This window comes from Macrosteles quadrilineatus, unplaced genomic scaffold, assembly GCF_028750875.1.
Source record: "Macrosteles quadrilineatus isolate MER2022 unplaced genomic scaffold, UCM_ALF_1.0 Scaffold_5__1_contigs__length_97177068, whole genome shotgun sequence".
NCBI lineage: Eukaryota > Metazoa > Arthropoda > Insecta > Hemiptera > Cicadellidae > Macrosteles > Macrosteles quadrilineatus.
The window spans coordinates 53,655,506-53,679,092 of NW_026542598.1; the positions used below are offsets into that span (position 1 = coordinate 53,655,506).

At 35.2% G+C, this 23,587-nt stretch overlaps 1 protein-coding gene across 1 annotated transcript; it reads right to left on the reverse strand.

Annotated features, from left to right (window-relative positions):
• Positions 1-449: 449 nt before the first annotated feature.
• LOC128994601 (phosphatidylinositol-3-phosphatase SAC1) lies at positions 450-23,002 on the reverse strand. The gene is made up of 13 exons (XM_054419262.1): positions 22,792-23,002; positions 19,601-19,695; positions 17,849-18,054; positions 16,842-16,973; positions 10,978-11,089; positions 10,175-10,362; positions 9,557-9,712; positions 8,587-8,666; positions 7,844-8,081; positions 7,137-7,373; positions 5,812-5,913; positions 5,042-5,102; positions 450-3,578 (listed from the first exon to the last, which is right to left on the reverse strand). The coding sequence occupies exons 1-13, from the start codon at positions 22,818-22,820 to the stop codon at positions 3,433-3,435; spliced, it is 1,782 nt and encodes a 593-aa protein (XP_054275237.1). The 5' UTR covers positions 22,821-23,002; the 3' UTR covers positions 450-3,432.
• Between the last annotated feature and the right edge of the window lie 585 nt (positions 23,003-23,587).

A 23,587-nucleotide genomic window follows, 5' to 3' on the forward strand; every position in this document is an offset into this window, starting at 1 on the left:
AATAAATTGGTGAAGAAACATAACCTATTTTTACACAGAAGTGAACTTTTAATATAACATTTAATGTGCAGTGACAAATACAACAGTATAACAGCTGACCAGCTGATTTACAGCCAGTGCTGCCAACGTATTTCGCGCGCATCCGACGTTGCCTGCATGTTACGCGCTCACTATTTCGTGCCTTCACATTGCAATTCTGGAGTGAGACAACGTTAACATTGTCTCACTGATGAGCGAAATGGCCACTTTGCTTTCTCAAATCAGTGAGAGAACATGTACATTGTTAGGTAACTGTAGGGAAAATCTATTAATAACCCATGAATTACTTAATGCAAATTAAATACAAAACATAACCAACCAGTTTTTAAATTTTGGCAAAAAATAATTAAGCTCCAGTCCTTTATTTAATTTAGCCATGGAAGGGTTAAAATGAACTTACACCTTTATCAAAAAAGATAAAAGTATTTATTTGTTAGCTGAGACAGAAAAAGATTGAATATTGGATCTTATTTACAGCATATATTATTTAAGTTTATAACAAATTGCAGCTAACCTATAACACATTTTTACATTTTTGTTGTTGGATGATACATATTCATAATAAATGCATTTAATTTGGTAATGGAAGATTTGATTTAGTTGGAGATCTGTAGGAACAAACGCAGCATGTAAAAGTAATTTTGGAGTCAACAACAAAGATTATTTTCAAATACAAACCAGGGATCTCCAACATGAATAGGTCACCAAAATAAACATCCTATACTAAAAATATAATTGTAAACACACACAAAAATACTTAAATGACAGTACAAACAAATTATTGCCAAGGAATAGACCAACAGTTGGACAGCCCTGATTTAGGCTTATATCATATTATAATTGATTAATGATTTAGTTTTACTCGTAGACTCATAAAATACTTAGAAAACAAAAATAAGACGTAAACAATGTATATAACACGTACCCTAAAAGAAAATGCTCAACTATACATAATAAAACAGTGAAGTATATGTCAATTCCCTTGGTAATTCAGATTTCATTGAAGCTATGTGGATAGCAAAAATTATTCTTTTACAAAAAAAGCAACTGGCTGCGATGCTGATTTTGCCATGACAGGAAATTACATTTACTCAACACTACACGTGGCATACAAATGTCTCTTGGGGACATGTCAGACAAAATTACATTTCATGCATCTTACGAATGTGATATGCAGTTACCAAGTTATGAAATGTGGACAACATTAATTCACAAAGAACACGTCTAGATCCTAGATGAGCACCTGAGTTCAGCATTACATACTATGGAATTTAAATTGAATGCAGAGGTGAATCTCTCAGCCAGTGCTCGATTTGAGGGGGAATGTAGTCTGGTACCTCTCTTTAAGGATAAAAATATTGGCGTAAATAGGTAGGTACTAATTGCGTTAAATAGGTTACAGTTCCGGCACCTCAATTGTTTACAAATTGAGCACTGCTCTCACCTATTCATAACAGATAAAAAACGTTATCATTCCTAGTGTAAAACTGATACAAAAGCATGATTGTAATTTCTACGAGGTTTTTAAGCAACCCGTGTTATTTACTCATGTATAAAAGACAGTTTAGTTGGCTTTTGATGAGAGAGATCTCTGAAACTGAATATTATTATAGACTTTGACACAACATAGTACATACTTTGAAGCAAAGGTGGAGGTTAAATTATGTTATATTATTTAATTGGACTTTTCCAACATGTCTTGTGTTTTAAACTACATGTTTCTGGAGGTGGATAAACTCCTCCCACCAAGTGAAAATATACTAATGCTACATTGGAAATTTGGAAATTGACCCTCAAAAGGTGTTCAGTCACAAAAACTTGCTGAAAAAACAACTATTTACAACATATATATATAACAATAAAAAGATCAAGTAGGTAAAAGTAAGTAAGTAGGCAAAAGTAGAAAAATATAAACACACTGAAAAGAAGAACTGTTAATATATTGCTTTACTTACAACCTTACAGCTAAACAAAGACACAATCAAAACACTAAACTGACGCTACACTCCGCCACCAAGCTAGCCGGCCAGAAACCAGGTAACAACTTCACATCACAGAGGCAAGGCCAGTAATGTAGCATTAGTATACTTTCACTTGATAACAGGAGGAGTTTAATTTTGAATTAACATGCAACCTTCAGTTTACTAAGCAAGTTCAGCAACCCAATAAACTACTAACAAATTCCTCCTCATATACTAGGTCTATCGATAAATTAAGAAATGCTTAAATAAAACATAGTAAAATCCATTAGTAATTGGCATTTGAACCTAGGAGCCTGAAACTTAAGACCTGCACTTAACCTGTAGACCAGCCACACTACGTGCAGATAATTACCTTTGGAAAACAAATGGCAGCTTCACACACAATTGTAGCTACTTGATAAGTACATGTTTTATACTTCTAAGGAAGCATGTTCACTTTTAATGAAGTTGTGGCAACAAGCAACAAATGCAATTGACATGACATTTGTTGAGTAGGCTTAGTGAGAAATACACATTGTGTAGAAAAAGAATAGAAACACAAATAGTTAACACTATTGTGATCCAGCCTAACAATAACCAACTCTGCCACAGTAATCAAGCTTGATTGGTGAAATGGTTTCAACAATTGATTAATCAACTTGTAGTTATTTCTATTCCATTCTAAAAGTTTAGGTAATTAATTATACATTTAAATATGTATTTAAACTGTTTGTTACTTCACTAAAACTGAAAAGTATTATAAATCTTAAAACATGCGTTGTAACCATTAACCAATACCTGTTGCATCATCACAATTGAGGCAGTTATTCAAACGAAGGTAAACTACGTTCCATGAGTTAAAACATTTAACGATTTAACACAACCTGAAGGGAACAGTATAATGCAATCAAGATTTTGTAAGATTTCAAAACAAATATAATAATATATTATAGATTGATATTGTAATTCTATAAAATGACGTTACATACTACAGAATGTTTCACTTAACTAACATAAGTGTTAACTCTAACAAACCAACTTGTTTGGCAAGTTTAAAAGAAACTATGGGGTTGGAAATGCACATATTATTTTTATAAATAGACTAGAGTGCAGGAGTAGCCAACTGTACAAGTCAACACTATTAACAATAAAGTTTTAATTGCTTTTAGCAATAAAGAAAGATGGAAGTTAACTTTTTAAGATTTATGAAATTTACACTTGCAAATCATACTCTTCAGGATCGTATTATACAATTTTTCAAAATAATTTAGAGTACTAGTTGCATACAAATATTTTTTATATCTGTTTACTTCATCATCTTTCACTATATACATTAACAGCAGTACTAAAGGAAAGTTCGACAGTGGTTTCAGGAGAAACTGCTAAGTCTCCTGTGATTTATTACAGTTGCTGGCAAGACAAGTGTTTACCGCTAGGGCTGGGACTGTGGCGGGTAGGAGATCTCTCTCAGGCACGGATAATCGACAAACTCACGGCCGTAGTAGAGGATTGTCGCACCCGTGGCAGTGATCATAGAGCCCCAGAACAGCAAACATAACAGAGTGCCTGTACTGTATTCTAAAACCAGAAAGATCCTAGTTTTAGGATGTAAAGAATCACAGTACAACTTAACCTCATATCACCCTTATACTCTTTCACATTCACAACATTTATTTTGTTTATTCACCACCATTTAAAATGTTGGTACTTTTTGGTCCCACCTTCACATCCTAGGATGTTAGGCTCTAACTTGGAATCATTTTACACATTACTGTACTTCAGGCTAGGCCTAGATGGTCGTAGCATTATCGCTTGGATAAAATCCATTAGTGACTGGCGGGATTTGAACCTGGGGCCTCAGAGAAAAAAGACCTGCCCTTTCCACTGGCCAGCTTGCTCCCTACCTTATACCACATATTACTGCAATATTATTTTATATTCCAATGACTTAGTATTTTTTCACTCCCAGTAACATTTAAAATTAGGTAGATACTTTATAGTAATTTATTCTTCTAGAACTTCCAGTATATTTCAATTATTGATTGGTAATGACTGGGCAGTGTGCTACACCAGCAGCCAAATTAAAAGAAGCAAAAACAGTCAAGAAAATTTATCTGTCACAAGATGTTAAACACATTGGACAGTTTATTATGTAAAAACAATAAGTATTATCTTTGTCTATTAATACAACGTATTATTCAGGTTTTAGAAAGAGAGTGGGTTTTTTTTCCAAATGAGTCAAACTAATAGATTAGGTACCGTACCTAAACTATAGACAAATAGAATAAATATAGACTGTCAAAGGAAGGTTCCGGCACCCACCACTAGGGTTTGCCGTGTAGTTACGGCGCACACCGCTGCAGGCTGGGAGCGCAGGAGCCGTATGCGACCAGCTGACGCTGCAGCAGTGTGCGCCGTAACTACACGGCAAACCTAGCGGTGGACGCCAAAACTTCTGCTAACCACAGCACAGCAGACAGTCTATATTTATTCTATTTGCCTATGCCTAAACTAACCTAGTTCCATCGCAGGCCTAATGCTGAATTAACAGAAAAGGACCAATCAGAACAGTTTATATCATTAAGTCTATGTATTGTGATCTTAAACTCAAAAGGAATCAAAAGTGTTAAAATTTTAATCAAGTATCAACTCGCTATTTATTTTCATTTACATTACAAACTATTTAACATATTATTATTTGACTATACCTTAAAATATATATCAACATATTAACATATTATTATTTGACTATACCTTAAAATATAATATTTTAAGGTACAGTCAAATAATAATATGTTGAATTATGCCATTTTTAAGACATTTTCAGAAAACCAACATTGTTTCTTTTGCATTCTGACCCGTTGCAAGGCACGGGTATAGCTGCTAGTGTTGAATAAATGAGAGCAAGTTAAAAATAGCCATTGTAGAGAGCCAGGCTCATGCATCAATAACCATAAAACTATCATTTTGTAGACAAAATTTGTATTATAAAAATACATGGACACATGTTACACTATTAACAAGATAAGCATATAATTTACCTGTCGGAGTGATTACATTTGCGAAGAACATTGCAACAGCAACGCAGAAAATCATTGGGAACTGTAAAAGAAAACGAAAAGATAAAAGAAATAGAAATATTTTTATGAGATTTAAATATGCCTAATTTGTACTAGTGGGCCACTAGGGCTGATACATTTTTAAGTTGACAATAAATAGTGTTTAAATAACTTTTCTATATGCAATTTTTACATTTTTTGCGATCCTGCAACAAAAATAGCCCTTTCCAATTTGGGTTGTTGGGCGCAAGTAGTTCTTTGAAGCCCTTAAGTAATAATGGAGCCAAGGACATCCGAAATAGATGATTGTATCTTCTTAATTTGTGAAATCCCAGGGATTTAAATATTTCATTACCGTGTTTTGATTGACATTATGTTTAATTTATTTTAATGTTTGTTTCATCTTAAATTTCTTACAACCATAACATGGCAAACCATATATATATATAAGCTTTTATATGCTTAATTATTATAGAAAATAAAAGTTTAATACAAAAATTAATTAACTACCCTGAAAAACGCACAGTGTGGCCAAAATATAGTTAATCAAACAAGCTAAAAGTATTTTTTTTCAACCCCTTATTTACCTCTAGTAATCAAGAGCTGTAAATAGAGTCACTCGGCCCTTGTGATGAGTTATACTACATTTTCTATTCTTATCCAAGGTTTTTGCAAGACATCACATTCTAGATTCTAATTAAGTAAATAAGCTAATCCGAAGCTAGAGTTTGGTATGAAATACAGATACTGACTGTTATATACTTCCATCCTCTGTTGACTGTCAGAGGACACTGAACAGTGACACATTCCTTGGAGCTGACCTGGTAGTAGCCCAGAAACACGTCAATAGAGTCCTGCAAAACAACTCATCTTTAGGAAAAACTTTGACTTACAATATTGTCAAGCTTGAACCGTTATAGTTATGCATATGAAGAACATTGTGAGTTGATATAGTGCTCGTCTAGTAATTAGAAGGTCAACGGTTAAATTTTTGTTGCATACCAGACTTGGCCGAAACAGGATTTGAGCTCTTGATCAACAGTGATGCCTTCTGGACTGAAACATGAAGCCTTTGATTTTTCGGCTATTAATTAGACATAATGCTCAACCGAACTGACGACACTGGTCATGAAAAAGCCTAAGCTTAGTTCTAAAATGGACTCCCAGTTTGCAGCACTCATTTAAAGCTTTCAGCAATTTTTCGGATCTGTACTACAGCAGTCCCTAAACTTTTTAATCTGGCGACCCACCGACACATTGGAACTTACACAGCTAGCAGTCACGTTAAACTGTGAATTTCTGAAAATATTTTAATGTACAGCTGTGGCCCTTGCTACCCACTCAGTACTGTTATTATACTGCATTATGATCACTAGACATTTCTGATTATGAAATAATGAGTCCCGGTAAAAATAAAAAATAAACATTTCTAATGTTTGGTCTCTTCCTTCGACTCACTAAAATTGCTCTCGTAACCCACCAGTAGGTTGTAACCCATAGTTTGGGAACCGCTGCTGTACTATCATAGACAGGTGTAAGTGGAAGTTTGGTTATGTTTCTTGTGCGTCCGTTTGATATGTAAACTAATCTCAACAAGTTTTACAAATTTGAAAAAACAAAAAATTTTCTTTATCAATGAATAAGAAGATAATTATCAGCAATGCAAGAGAAAAATCCACACCTCGACCACAATTTAATACACACAGCCATGGGCTTATAGGCGATGCCACTCTCATGACCGCTTGAAGAGCGAGATGTAGTAGAGCACACGACTTTGGTCCCTGAGGTCCCAGGTTCAAATCCCACCAGATTACCAATGGATTTATTTGATGCAAGGAATAATTCTACTACGCCTAGATTTAGACTAAAAAGGTGTGAAAAACGACCCCAGGCTAGAGCCTACCATCCTAGGACAAAAAAACACTCTAATGACCCGATTGATGTAGAGAGGAGGTTTGTACCTTACCTCTGCAAACACCGTCTCTGACCACTACAAGCTCAACTAACCGGTCACTTAAATCTAATTAATAAATTGACAACCTTAGAACACAACAGTCAAAGCAAAACTTCATCTCACCTGTCTGAAACCGTCCATGAAGTTATTCTTGTAATACCGTGTGACAGAGTTGCTGAGGTCTTGCAGAGCGCCGAGGTAAGTTCGTTTCCCAGTTCGGGTAAAGTCAGTTTTGAGCGCGCCCGTGCCACTGTACTGAGTACTGATCACATCCGCGTTGTCTGCCCAGACGTTCTTGAATAGCCATTCAAACTGGTCCTGCTTCTCCACCGTCTGACCAGGCCGCAGGATTGCCAACCTCTGGAACAGGAAATAAGTTTGGGATTTTTGTGAAAAAGAGTAGAGTTCAGGTATCTTATTTTTGGGGAAATTATAGTCCAGCAGCTAATAGATTAGGTCAAAAACATAGCCCAGATATGTTGTCATATCATAGGACTTCTCCAGCAAAAGATAAAAACAAAAACAGTTTCAAGCCCAAATATTGAGTATTCTTGAGTGTTGCTGACTGTGGTCATAACAGAAAAAAGTCTAGTCACTGATTCCATTACAACATAATTTGAATGCAAAAAGACGTTCTCTGTATTTAAACGTTACGTTCTCTGTTTTGATCTAATACAATAGGCCTTCTGATATTTTAAGAAGAATTTTGTCAAATAGCGAGAAGTATAAAATATATAATGAGAGAAAACAATAATAAGTTTGGCATGGTTGAATTAATAAACAATGTTAATTAATGGAATAAAAGTAACAGAAAGGACCAATCACTTTACCTGCAGTACAGTGGTCAAGCTGCGTCGGGCGAGCATGCTCTGAACGACGTTAGTGCGGTCCAGACAGTCTATGCAGTTTGTCCGGAACACGCCTGTCTGTTGTGACGAAAGCGTGCCGTCACGCAGCAGTAGGAAATAGCCAAACTCATCCTGCTCGTGAGCCAAACGGTCAATCAAGACAGCCAGCCGATCCCACCGCATCTTGCGGCACTCGTGGTGGAAATCAAACGACTCGTATCTGAAGGAAAAACTATCATTAAATAAATAATTCATTCTTAACTGTCACATAAAGTTTTGAATCATAGCATAGCTAAAAAAACAGATGACATTGTTAAGATTATAACGTAAAATATACAACAATATGTCTTATGCAATAAAATAGTTTTAAACAAGTAAGAAAAATTTGTAAAACAATGAAAGTAAAAAATGAGTCTCTATGAATTAGTCATGATAGATTTGTAGCAAGTTAATATATTAAGGAGATGTTCTGGAAGTACATCATATAACGTGCATCTATGAATTAAGTACGGTAAGAGTATAAGTTTAAGTCAAATAAGAACTTTGTGCTCCCCAACTGGGCGAGGACACAGAAAAGATTGATGAGGTTCTTTAAATCTATTGCAGAAAATAATATTATACCCACTAATGACTATTGAAACAAAACTCATACCATTTACACACCCTTTTGTATCCCAAAAAACTTTGATACTTTGGTTGTTTAAGTTTAAAGTAACATCACCCACCTTATTTCTGGGTTTGCAACTCTGTTAACCATATTTTTGTAAGCCTCTTCAATTTCTCCTTCACTACCTCGATGGTCCACCTGAAAAATTGGTATTTACTGTTAGGAACTAAAGAAAAGCAACATTACAAAATCATCACACAGCAAAAGATCGTCAACACATCTATGGAAATTACGATTTTTGCCAGAAAGGATGTGTTCATTTTCAAACTTGTTTAGAGAGATTTCGGCTAAAATTCCGGATAGGAGGGATCCCATTGCTAGACCTTCATGCTGAATGTAGTAATCGCCATTATCCATAGATAACGGGAGAGGAGCGAGGACACCTCAGTCATGACCACACATCTACCTGTGCCACGTCGTAGTGTCCTGTACGGGCCAGTTACCAATATTTGTACAATGTCCATCCGTGTTTAATGTTTATGTGTGTGTTTTTGTGTTTACCGACGATCTCAATTTTAGTGAAATGATATTTTTAACAGCCTGATAATGGGATTTGTATCCCAAAACCGGTCGCCTAAGACGACAATAGGATCACTGATGGACAGGTAATATAAACCATTTAATTCAAAGATTTTAGTAGAAAATGCAGATACAAGCGGCGGTATCAACTTACATTTAATCAAAACACTAACACAGGTACTCATTGATATACACTATTCTGGTTTGTGCTATTTTGCAACAAAGCTATTTTTTTAACCAAAATTTAGTTGTATGCATATACAATTCTATATTCTATATTGGGTAAAAATTAAAATTACTTTACTTCAAACGGTTCATTCATTAACAATGTCAAAATAATGAATCTAAAAAGCTTAGAAAAGGATTAGAAAAGGATGCAAAATGACAGCTGAAATCTATAAATGGTCCTCACTTCATGTTCCCCTTATGTGGCACTGAGATTATACAAAGCAGTAGCACATAACTACAACAATAATTACAAAAAAACTACAGACAAATAGGGTACTCACAAGATTGACAAGTACTTGACGCTCATAGTCCATGATTTGAGCCTCAAAATGTTTTATGAAGGCCTCCGTATGATTTTCCGTCCCTATCAAAGTTGGTCTTGGTTTATATTTGAGGTTTGGTAGCTGCTGCCAATACAGAGGGATTGAACCTCGCGTCTGTAAACAAGACATTGCCAGAGGGATTAGGAGCTAACTTTACTACATTGGTGCTTGAAAATGACAAGTTGTAAACAAACTTATACCGTTTCAAGTGAATGTTTCTGAAAAATATAAATATTTTTACCTTGCTTTAAAACACTGACAAATTAAGAAAACCACTCTGAATTCCCAACCTGATAAAAGAGAAAGGATTATAGTACATGAGTCACAAATAGTATATTTCTTGAAAATAATTATTTATTATTGTATTTCAGAACAGTCGGGATTTCTAGAAGTATTCCACAATCTATCTTTTTTTCTGTACTTCTATAATTCATAGTTTTCTCACAACCTTAGGATATGGAAAATATTTCTAACTGTAGACATACATTGCTGAACAAACTCACTACCTCTCTACTTAAGAATTAAATATCCTAAGTTAGATGGTCAGGGGAAATTGAAAACACTCTAAAGGCTTACCTGAACAAATGAACTTCTATCCCCAGATGATTCGACGATCTGCTCTGTTTCTACAAAGTTGGCAACATTGCCGTTCTTGTCAATGCCGCGCATAAACAGACGAGTTCCGGCTCTATGACAGCTACGGCGCGAAACGATGCTCCAGGTAAATGGTTTACCGTTGATTGAACATGAATTGATTGAGATGACTAAATATGGTTAAGGGAAAATTTAATTTTTCAATGTGGCAGTAAACTAAACTAACCCTAGGCCTAGAGGGTATAAGTAGTATCAAAAAGATGAAATACATTGGTGATTAACCAATGGGGGAGTCCATATTTGAACCCAGGACCTCGGGAACCAAAGTCCCACACTCTACCACTAGACCAGCTAGCTCCCCATTAACTAACCTTGATGACCCAAAGGTAAGTTAGTTTTAATAAGTCAAATCTTGGTCTTTGAAATACAACTGTTTTTTTGAACACATGAAAATACTAGCATACGTTTCAGATGAGTTGCAAATCTTCTGAGCAAGCTAGAACTCAACTTAATATGATTGCTCGATTGCTGCAATGCATCTAAAACATCAAGCAATGTTTTAGCCAAGGTTCTAAAAGTTTGGTCATCTCTAAAGACCAAAATTGAACAGTGCAATTGGACGCTTCTAATTCATTTTACTAGGTACAGCAAAAGAAAAAGGAAATACATTATATTTTGATGTCGTCAAAGTGATAGTAGACAAATGGTTCAAATCCAACATTTTCCAACAATATATGGGAATTTCCTTACTATCAAAAAAGAATAATGGAAATAGTAAAGGATACACCCATGCATGATGGGGAGTAGAAACTTGTCCAGGCTTGGATTCTCCGGGAGTTGTCGTAACAGATGGCCGTTCCACAGAAACCTTGGGTCTGCTCTACTGTGAAGTGGCATCTGTAAAACACACAACACTTTGTAAATAGGGATCTTCTCAATCAACATTTTAGGTGTTGACAAATTAGCAATACAACTAAACTAGTATTGTAAAAAAAATGTTTAAGTTAAAATACAAGTCAGTATTTAGATTTTTAAGTCAGTCTCTGAATGGACCTGATTATAACCGGTGTGATAACAATAGGCTATATTTAAATTAAATATTAAAATAAATTACACAAGTATAAAATGATACCAAATATGGATCCTTAAAATTTTTACTGTTACTAAACTGTTTAAAGCTTGAAAATTAAGATTACAGCTTGTTGGTTACATCATACAACACGTTTGAAAGGTGAAATTAGGAGAAAAATACTTTTACTGTCAATATGTAGGTAAACTCATAGGCTACTTCCCTGGAACAAATATATATTTCCCTACAGTTACATAACAAAGTGGGCTTCCTTACACTGATTATATAGCACCCCAAGTAGCTAATTACTGCTTTTACTTATTTTGACACACTCATATTTTTGACGCTCTTTTTTTCCCACTCCAGTATTCCCACCAAACAACACAAAACTGTGTGCTTTTATTAGGGACATAATAGTTGGTAACACAAAAAGATACTACGCATCGATCAGCTGTTAAGCGTTTCCCAATTTATTCAACACTTGGATCTAACCTAACCTAAAAAGTGTTGTATAGTGTTTGAAAGACAATATTTATATGCTTTATAGTTACTGTACCTATGAGAGAAATGTTTACTCGAGTGCAACAAAGGCACTTTGCACTCGTGTTACACATTATATTTTTCATACAATGAATAGTCAATGAATAAATTCATTCAATGAATAATTCATTGTAAGACAAATATAATGTGTGACGAAAGCGCAAAGTGCCTTTGCTGCACTCGAGTAAACATTTCTCTCATGTGCAGCAAAGGGCCACTTTGCACACTAGTTTCACAAATAACTATTGTATATTTATTATATAAGTTATTGGTGAACAAATATTCTTAGATTGATAAATAAACGTGGCTATGATTTTTTTGGAAGCAGTAAAATGTACTATTTGACCGCTTAATTTGTCATAAGATTACATTCTCAACAGTGTGGTTATAGAAATTATTTCACTTTTACAAAAGAGGAGTTCAATTCCAGGCGTTATCTAGCATGACCTTGGTTATTGAACATCTGAACTCCAGATAACCTTCAGATATGAATCAATCCTAATTACCATTGTTTTCTGAGGACAGCTTTAGAAAATTATCTATTTGAATCCTGTGCATTAAAAACACAATTAACAAATTGTGTTCTTAACAACAGTTAAGAATCCCAGTGCATTTTAACTACATTAAGTTAAAGTTATAATATCCCACATCAAATACACACACAAAGAAATAATTAAAAAAAAAATCAAAATAGTCAATGAACAACATTAATTTTAGAAATCAAGTTTAACCCAAATGACCAATACTGTGTAAACATATTTGAGGTATCAGTGACAATTAACCTATCTGGGCTGACACACAAGTAGTTCAAATTCTGTCACTGTATGCAATACTAGCTGTACCCGCGGGCTTTGCCCCGTTCAACTTCACAAGTGAGCTCGTTCGCATGGCTCAATCACGTCCTAGTTGATGTTCGTTCGCTACGCTCACTCACCTTTAGGTTGGAGCTCGTTCGCTCCGCTCACTTACCTTCAGGTTAGCTCGTTCGCTACGCTCACTCGCTTCCAGGTTGAAGTTCGTTCGCTACGCTCACTCACCTTTTGGTTGCAAATTGGCTGTAGTCATAAATTTAAAAAAATAATAGTGCTGCACCCTGTTGGTAATCCTTGTAACTTTAATGCTATTGAACATCATAGAACAGAACCAACTTGTTTAATTGAAACAGCTGTTAAGAAATTCCTTTTAAATATGAAAATCATAAGATTAACATGGGAAACTCCAGAGCCACTGGGGCGGAGCCCGAAACTCCGATCAGAATAAAAACTACTTAGTTTTCCTATTTAATGCCCAAAGAATCGGTGTACCGAATTTCAGCCTCCTAGGTAAATGGGAAGTGGGAGAATTAGTGATGAGTGAGTGAGTCAGTCAGTCAGTCAGTCAGTGAGGGCTTTGCCTTTTATACAGTGTGTAAATTAAGTATGGAAACAAATCTGTATTTTTAAAACCGAAATAGATAGAAATATTCTATTTGTGGCAATAATAGTTAACAAAGATTCCGCAATTTTTCACATGAAAAATATTTTTTTACCCCCCTAACAGGGTAGGTGGTAGGGGGTGACTTATTTTTTTCAAATAGCAACCCCTATTGAGTGACCCCTCATTTTGAAGGGTTTGTCAAAAGAAACACAATGACGAAAATCCGAGGTGAATATCTCACTCCTAGCTAACATGGCGGATATTCCAAAATGGGCTTTTTTTACAAAAATTAAATTTTTCATTACCCACCATTTAGGCTAGGGGTGAAATATCTACCTCGGGTTTGCGTAATTCTTTTTCTTTTAACAAACCCTTCAAAATGAGGGGTCACTCAATAGGGGTTGTTGTTCAAAAAAATAAGTCACTCCCACCCCCTACCCTGTTAAAGGGGTTGAAAAAATATTGTTGATTAAAAAAATTGCGGAACCTATGTCAACAATCAATTCCACAAACAGAATATTTCTATCTATTTCGGTTTTAAAAATACAGATTTCTTTCCATTATTTGTGAAATTGGTGCTTTTCACGTACAATAAATCAAATTTTGGAATATCCGCCATTTGGGCTAGGAGTGAGATATTCACCTCGGATTTGCGTCATTGTGTTTCTTTTGACAAACTCTTCAAAATGAGGGGTCACTCAATAGGGGTTGCTATTTGAAAAAAATAAGTCACCCCCTTCCACCTACCCTGTTAGGGGGGTAAAAAAATATTTTTCATGTGAAAAATTGCGGAATCTTTGTTAACTATTATTGCCACAAATAGAATATTTCTATCTATTTCGGTTTTAAAAATACAGATTTGTTTCCATACTTAATTTACACACTGTATATTTAGATGACAACAGGACAGATTTATATTTAAACTAGCTGACCTGGCAAACGTGTTGCCGTGTAAAGGATTTCTAGTTAATATTTTTGTAGTCAAATTACAAAACAAATTATATACGGTCGTCTGTATCTGCACACAAAAGTCATAGCATCCTGGAAGTATTCTAGAATGTGACGTGGACTGCCTATGTATGATGGTGATAAAATAATATGGTTACCGATTTCAGCAGTTTTGGGGTTGCTCGCAATAGCGTCTTGCAAGTGAATGTACTCTTCAGGTAATTATTATTATTACCAGCTGATAAACTGTTTAATTAAATTACAATCTCCTTTTAGCCAATTTCCCATATAGGGAATGAATAAGCTATTACCGTAGTACTCATGGTAAGACCTGGACACAGGACCGATTTACTTTTTTTTGAGGTCCCTAGAAGCCAAAAACACCATTTGTTCAAATTCATATATATATAAATGTGTCCGTTAGCACGTTAACTTAAGCAAAAAGGATCCGATTTTGATGAAATTCGGTATAAACGTGTAAACCTACATTTATTCTAACGAGATTGCGAACCGGCATGATTGGACTATGGGAACGGGGGTTAATGGGGGGTTTTATGGGATAAAAATAGGTTTTTCCCATTTTATACCCTAAAAACACAAAATTACAAAATTTCTTTCCAACCCATTTTGTAGAGCTTAAAAAAACAAATAATTTAGTATATTGAAAAGTTATTGTGCGCCTAATGGTTACGGAGAAAATTCCAACAAATTTTTAATTTAAAATTCCCATGCTATTCTTATGGAGAATAAGTCAACTGGTGTAGTTTGCTTGTTTATGAACATATTTTGATCGAATTTGGAAAATACATTAATTTCTTACTAAACTATTAACATTTTACAAAAAAAACTTTTTTACCCTCCCTGTTGCAGCAAATCTAAGTAGGCTACTCGTTAAAGTATACCTTTAGCAATTCGGGAGTGTCCCTGAACGCCAGGTAGAATCACGCACACACACTCAGTCCTCACATACACAAGGACTGGGGATTAATAAGACTGGCCACATTCTGTCCCGCGCTCTGTTAATTAGTCACAAGTGGCATTTCCTTTATCAAATGTAAAAATTGTTAACTTAAAGATTGAACTTAAAAAAACTTAGTTAGCAGTAATTGATTTTGCTCATCAACACGAGAAAATAGATACCAAACACAAAGTAGCAGTGGGAATACTGTACCAAGAAATACAAATGAATAAACCATATTGTCATACTATTTACTAAGTATACATTATTTACATGTTTATAGGCACGATTATAATACAAAAATATTAACAGATGCCAAAGTCAAATAATTACTTGTTAATTTTATACGCTGTATGTACATAATTTTAGTTTATAAATGGTAAATAAGGTAAGTTACAAAACCGTGTGGAAATAAATCAGTAAATAATTTGTAACATTCTGTGAAGACGATTTAATAAAATACATACATTAAAACCGACATTTACAGATAAAAACGATGATAAAAGTGTGAAAATAAACAATGGGTTAATTGGTAACATTGTATTATGACTATACCTGGTTATAAATACACGAAAACTAATATTTACAAATGCAAATAAACAACTATAGTGAAAGCCTTAAAACAAAAATGGATTAATATGGTAACATTGTCGTACTATAACTGGTTAAAAAAAAAAAAAAATACACGAAAACTAATATTTACAAATGCAAATAAACAACTATGGAGGAAGTGTTAAAAAATAATGGAACAACAGGTCATCGGCGACCTGAAATATATTGCAGTTATGTTTTGTGAAGTAATATTTAAGTAAATTATGGGTTGTTTGGTATCATTTTATTGTAATTTTCAGGGGAATTAAAATGTGTTAACCGTTTCTATTTAAAATTACAACTTTAAAAAGAGACATTTTTATTACATGCGGTATCTAAAAAAAGTAATTGGCGGCCGGTTTAGGGTGGCGAGGGTTGGTCCTAATCCTCTCTGCTCGTAAGGGTAAGTGTGCGTACGTGTGAAGGGAACTGACCTGGCGTCCAGGGACATTGCCAAATTGCTAAGACTATAATTCTATTTAAATAGGAAATAAGTGGGATATTTTTAAGGAGGCATTTTAGTGTAAATCAAATCAGGCTATTGGAAATATGCTTAGTCTACAGGTTTGCTGCGGCAGGGGGAATTTAAATACATTTCAGGTATGTTTGTACATAACTGTTGTTAACAGCTGTTTAACTTTGATAAAAGCAATGGCAACCTTTTATAGAGAGCCCTAGTATAGAAATTTTATGAAGAATTGTCTACATTCCATCGTTATACCTACTGAATATACACACAAGATTCCATAATAATTGGACAAGTATTTTTGAAGGAGTTTCTGACAAACACTGAGACACGAGAAGTTATAAGTCTGTGATTGACAAAAAACTTAATACTTTTCAATGAAATGGCGACCATACAAAGTAGGTATTTTAAGCCAAGTATGAATGGAGATGAGTGTAAACAAGGTTGTGTAATCTGTTTTATTTAGTGGTACCCTACTTTAATCAATTTTTCTTAAGCCACCTTTATCCTACTCTACACTGCATCATTTGCTTACATAGGTTTATGTGCTCAACATAGACAATCAATAACTCCTTTTCAAATGGGCAACTAAACTTTACTCTATCTCAATTTTTTGTTAAGCACACTAATTTTAAAAAGAAGATAAAAAATTGTACAATACCTTGAGAAATTCAGGAGAAGTATTGTGAAGACGTTGTTGGGAGTGAGTGAGGTCGTAAGTGTATGAGAAGAAGAAGTAAGGAGTAGCCAGCACTGACTCCACCATGGAAATGTACACTTTGTTCATTTGTTCCTAAAACAATATGAGGAACATATTCAGTAGGCCTAAGCTAAATTTTTATAGATGTTTAAGTACGGTAAACTATTTCATCATCTTTTAATGCTTCTACTAAAAATAAGGCTTTTGAGAGACCTTGCTGACAAAAATCCATTCCTGAGACTGTGATTAGGCCTACTAGGATGTGTTAAAGTCACACAGTTAGGCCTATAGTTGAACCATTGACCTTGGATACTGTAAGCATTTTCATCAATATATCGCACACTATCAAAGTACAGTAATTAGATATATCAATACGGATTGAAGCTAAATCATCCATACTTTATACTGTAGGCTTAAAAATGATGTATTGCCAATTTCAAGTGTTTTAAAGAGGGTTAGTCAATGGGTCTGACAAAAAAAGGCCTAACCCAGAACTCTCACTGAACCATGAAAAACGTTGCATTTGAATCTGCTAGAGTCTACATCTCATCTATGAGCACTGTTGTCGTCGCTGGTGGACTAGGAGTGGGGGCGGTAGAAGAGAGAACTAATGTCACTACACTGTTGCTATCAGTTGATCATAATTCAAATGAACCTAAAGTATACTTTTATAAAATCACAGCGACAGCAGCGCACCTACACTCTAGGGAAGAAACTAACATAGCATATTAAAAAAATATGTTTTCATTGGCTCAATGGGGCTTCTGTGTAAGGTCTCTATTCTGTGATCTGACTCTTGTCATCATATAGATAAATAAACACTATATATTTTCCTACCTTTTTTAAGGCGTAGCTATAATGCATCTCCAGTGTTGGTTGCTGTTTTACACAGCCAGAGGATAAACCATGAGTAGGCCCTAATATGTCCAAAAATAGGGTATATCTTCTCTCTTAAAACAAAAACTAACCTGAGTATCCGTCAGATGAGTCAAGGTCCGCTGAAAGCATATTAGTTCTGCCGAGTCTAGTTTCCAAATCTCTTGTCCTGCGATAGTGCCAACCCGAGACTTCCCAGTGACAACAACGAGGTAGGGTCCAGCCAGTAGGGATATTACACCTAACACACCATAAATGTGCTTTGGCGAAGCACCAGTGGGAATTTGGCCTGTATTGTCTGAAAAATAGCGGTTAAAGAAAGATTAGATCCTTACGACGCTGACACGCCAGGGTAAAAGCAGACAAAGATGGCCTATGGCTATGGCAATTAGCCAGGAAATCAGACTAGATTCTGCCAAGCTTTTAGGATTTCATATTGATTCAAAATTAAGTTGGTTAATTAATTCACATTGAGAAGGTTTGCAAAAAGTTATCAAGAGTAGATTGCTTATTATGGAAATTTAAAAAAAATTATTAACCAAGAATATTTGAGACTATCGTATTTTGGCTTGTTTCAGTCCCACATACTCTTATGCCATTCTAGTTTGGGGACATTCCCCTCATGTAGCTGATATTCTGTCGATTCAAAAAAAGGCAGAACGTAATATTGCTAATTCTAGATCCCTAGCTCATTGTAAACCTCTTTTCATAGAGTTAAAAATTCCAACATTATTTAATTTGTACATTAATCAAGTATTACTCTACACCAAGTCAAACTTGCAATCTTTCCCCCTTAAATCTGACACTCATGAGTACTAGGGGTGGAGGTAAGCTCAGCATGAAGCCTCAAAGACTGGCTTAAACAGGTGACTCCTTCAAAATCAACTCAATTTGCTTTTCTAATAAACTACCTGACAGTGCAAAATTAGTTGATTATAATATTTTTTAAGAGAATTTATAATTTAGTTTTTTACAGCCTAAGTGACTTTATCAAGTACAATTTTGATGTTAAATTTTAATTAAAATAAGTAATTAGACTATGCCTAATTGTATTTTAGGTAATATTTTGATGTAGGTATCAGAAATTTGATTGTATTAAGATGATTATTTTGTATTGTATGTATTGTATGACGTGTCCTATTTCTTTGTAAAAAGATCAATGGAATAAATTATTCTTATTCTTTCTATGTTTCCACATAGGCTACTAAGTAATAGGCCTATATAAAAATATACATTTCTATATTAATTGTATTTATAAAAAATACATGACATTTAGAAACTCTAGAGATTGTCCTGGTATAGTTTTGATTAGGCCTACTGTAGAATTGTTTGGCTTCATTACAACATCAAGGGGTTGCATTGGATCTTTGTTTCTTCATTTTTTATGCTTCGTGACATTGAACCTTACCATAGAAATCTGTTTTGGTACTACAAAATGCAGATTTTCATTTTCTCAACTGCTACTGCCTTTTTACAGGTGTGTAACATTTTTCATATTATTTTTGTTTCAGTTTTATTTTCAGATACTTGGTGGAGTATTTTCAGATACTTTCAGAAAGTATGGTGGAGTTTTTTTGTCTAATTATAATGATATTACGGGCCTCCACCTATTTTGATGACGACCTATTTTTGTATTATTTGAGACCCAACGTAACCTATAGGTTACATAGGGTTTTCATAAAAATATTCAAAATTAAAAAATCTGTTTTTAGTACTTTTTAACCTAAAGTTTAAAATTTGTAATAAAAAAGATTTAAGGATAACCCTTGGGTCTGAAAAAAAGAGTTGGTTATTTTTGGGAACTAGCACAAATTTATTGCTAGGGCATAATGAGTTTATTTTACCTTGAACAGTGACATCATGAGACACTCTGTCAATTACAATTAATTTGGTGTTTGGTGAGACGGGCTCAATAAATATTCTATCTCCTGTCACATATCTAGAAAAACAAACAAGCATCATTAGTAATGTACGGTAATGTAGTGTCATACTTTGTGCAATACAGCATTATTAATTTAAATCTAAATACATATAACACAAAGTTTGGTTGGTAGCATAATTGAAAATAACTCTTGTGAAAGGATCCGTTACAAAATTTACAGGCAAGTTCAAGTTAATCATAGACAAAAAGAATTTAATATAGACCCTCAGCCGGGCTGCTGTTACCATAGGTTCAGGCGCACACTGCTGGGGGCACAATGTAGTTGCGGCGTACACGCTACGTAACTACACGGCGCTCCCAGCGGTGTGTGCCAGAACCTATGGTAACCGCAGCACAGCTGACATTCAATATATTTAATTCTTTTTGTCTATGGTTTAATTTGCCATCACTTTATTAATAAAATCATTGAAGGAAGTGCCTTAGGCTTACAGCCCTATTGTGCATGTGGTTTCATAAGGATATTTGTTTCTCAATCATAATATTTTTGTTCTATTGAGCACATAGCTAATTTACTGATGGAAGCTAAGTTGGCAGAAGACATTGAATTAGATCAGCAATGTAGCTGTTTGAAAGCATAACAACAATCAAGTATAACAACAATCAGCAATGTTCGAAAGAGACGTAAGCTGGGATGGTGGATATCTTTGTGACAGATATCTTGCTCCTAAAACCAATGTATTAGAATGGGTAAATTGATATTATAGGTTCAGTCCTCAACCCAGATTGGTAATTCTGAGCAATTACTTGGTCAACCCCAATTTTTTTCATATTTTACTACGGTCATAAGGATGTTCTCAGAAAGCAAGAAACATATAATTCAAGCCCCGCAAGGTTAAGTTAGGTTAGGTTAGGTTATTAATTAACCGGCCAAACTTGTAACCAGAGTGCAGGATGCTTTTGAATCTTCAGACAAGTTGTCATTGACACTTTGCGACCTGAGCAAAGCATTCAATTGTATCTCCCACAAAATCCTAATTGACAAACTCAAACGTTATGGTGTGGGTGGCGTCGCCCTACACACATTAAAATCCTATCTTGGAAATAGAAGGCAAGTGGTTTCTTTGAGTGGTGCAAAATCCCAGGCCATGACTGTAGCCTATGGAGTCTCCCAAGGTTCGATTAAGGGGCCGGTACTGTTCCTTGTTGCCATAAATGACCTTGAGTTAAATGGTATGGCCCTTAGATTTGCGGATGACACTACCATTTTCTCGTCTGGTGCAAATCCTACTCTTGCAATTGAGACAGCTGACATCCAATTTGAGGAAGCGAAACACTGGTTTGCGTTCAACAAATTAAAACTGAACGAAGACAAGACGCAGAGACTTACTTGTACTCTAAGTCACCACGTACAAGATGTACCCAACGTAAATCTTCTTGGTTTTGCAATTGATCCAAAACTTGCTTGGGATAAACACATTCAATCAGTTGGTAAAAGACTGTCCAGGGTGATCCATCTACTTCGGAAGTTGACTAGGCTTGTCAGTAAACCTTATTTGATTATAGTGTACCACACTCTGTTCCATAGTATTTTAAGCTATGGTCTCCTTCTCTGGGGCCATGCACCTTCATGTCATGAAATTCTCAAATTGCAGAAGAAAGCAGTAAGTATTTTAACTTCTAGTAAAATAAATTACCATTGCAAACCTCTGATTGTCAGCACTGGTATTTTAACTATTGTCAGTCATTACATTTTTTTGTCAGCCGACCATGTGAAGGCAAACCTACATAAATTCCCTACAAGAAATACTGTTCATAGCCATGGTACAAGACATCGCTCCATGTTACCTGGACATACCTTTCTGCCGGCTGTCTAAAACCAAAAACTCTTTCCCAACGCTTGTCCTGAAGATTTACAACAACCTGCCTACGTCAATCAAAAACCAAGGGGAAACGGCCTTTCGTACAGCCCTGAAAAACTTGTTGAGGGAGAAACCATACTACAGCCTACAAGACTATTTTAATGAGAAACTTTAAGTCAAGTCAATAAGCCTGCGGCAAAATCATCCACCACCAAAGTACTTTTAATATAGGCTAGTTCATACTTCAATCTATGGAAGTTTTTATGTATATAGTGTAAATAGAAAATTGACGCAACCTATCCGGCTCTGCTGGTCTCGGTCAAGGAGGAGGTAATTAAACATAACGGTTCTGTCACAATTGGCCTTAGATGTATGTGAAACTAAAAAAACATACCGGTAATTCTATTCCAACTCAACAGTTAAACGTGTGTTTTTCTTCATTTAACGTCATCGACCCACATTGTGGGCACACTTGAGGTACCTAGGGTACGTTGCAAAACGCTGTGTTCGTACAAAAAACGTGTTAACTTTCCCTGATCTTCACTTAAAACCGTGAAACTAAGTAACGTGTTCTCTCACACCCGTCACATAGAAAAGGATTATCGGAGGAACCACTAGCCATAGCCATAACGGTACTGTCACAACTGGCCTTCCGCGCGTGTCCCGCAAGCCACTGTTATCGCTTGGACTTTGAACCTTCTTATCGCCCGACAACCTGTGCGATGGCCTTGCGGGACTTGAATTATATGTTCCTTGCTTTCTGAGAACATCCTGATGGCCATAGTAAAATATGAAAAAATTGGGGTTGACCAAGTAATTGCTCAGAATTACCCCCAGAATATTTGCTAAGCCAGAGGATTATGTACCAGTAGCTTGGAGGATTGAAACAAACGGCTCTACGAATAACTTATGAGATTGATCAGGACTTGATATTCAGTCTTGTTACAAATATTCAAATCATTCACTTTCAAGAATATTGTGAATTACAGTTAGGGTGGCAGTGTGATCATGGGCTAACTTATATAGCAAACCTTTTTGTTGTTACGAATGGAAGAAGTGTTTGGTAGATACATCTCTCAATACCAGATTCCTAATCCAGAAATATCCTAAACTTACAAAATGGTTCTTCACTAGGCTAGCCTAGGTAATTAAAAGGACTAGATTTAATTTCAGAAGTTAGGACTTGAATTTAATTACTCTTGGTGTCAGCAGATGGAACTAGAAAATACTAGAAAATATACATTAGTTGTGTAGGCCTATTAGGCCTAAAACAAAACTGTTAACCTAAACTTACAATTGCATGTCATCATAAACGGCTTGCATCTTGATAATAATCTAAATTTGCAATAAGAACAATTTTCAATGAAAATCTGTATTTACTCTGAAGAAACAAAATTTTGCCACTGATTATTTAAAATCCAAAAACTAACAAACATTTGTGTAAAATTAAATTGATACTAGAATTTTATATGAATTTTCGGTAGATTGAAGGTGCAGAACCAGAAAGTAGTGTTGCGATGCAGATCAGACAGCAGACAGCGTTGAGGAAAATGACAGTTCTTCAGTGTAGCCAACATAACACAATTAATTGAAGAGTCTAATTCTTCAACTAAAGCATCGAGTGTGGTTTACTATTTTCTGTTTCTACAAGAGGTTCTACCCGCGGATTCACGGGTGTACAATTCAGAAGCCACAATTTAATTAATTTCGACTTAATATTTGATGTAAAGAGCCAAAGTTCAAGAAATTCTCATCAGAAGGAATGTTAAAAAACAGCGGGACCTTCATACCTTACGTCCTGAGGCACGGCCACCTCTGACTACAGGCCGCGGCCTGGTAGAATTGGCAACGTCGCAAGTTGTGTTGTCTAGCGCCTGACGTCCCATAAGATAACAAGGCCGACAGGTGACACCAGCTCATTATTTTGCGTTTTATTCATTAAAATTAAAAATTATTGACATAAATTTATTGAAAGATTAAAAATAAAACATAAGATTTAAAACAAAAACAATATTTAGGCCTAAATAGAAAATCAATTTTTGTACCCTTAAAGTGGAGTCAATATTGTCATAGTCCAGTAACCAAGCTTT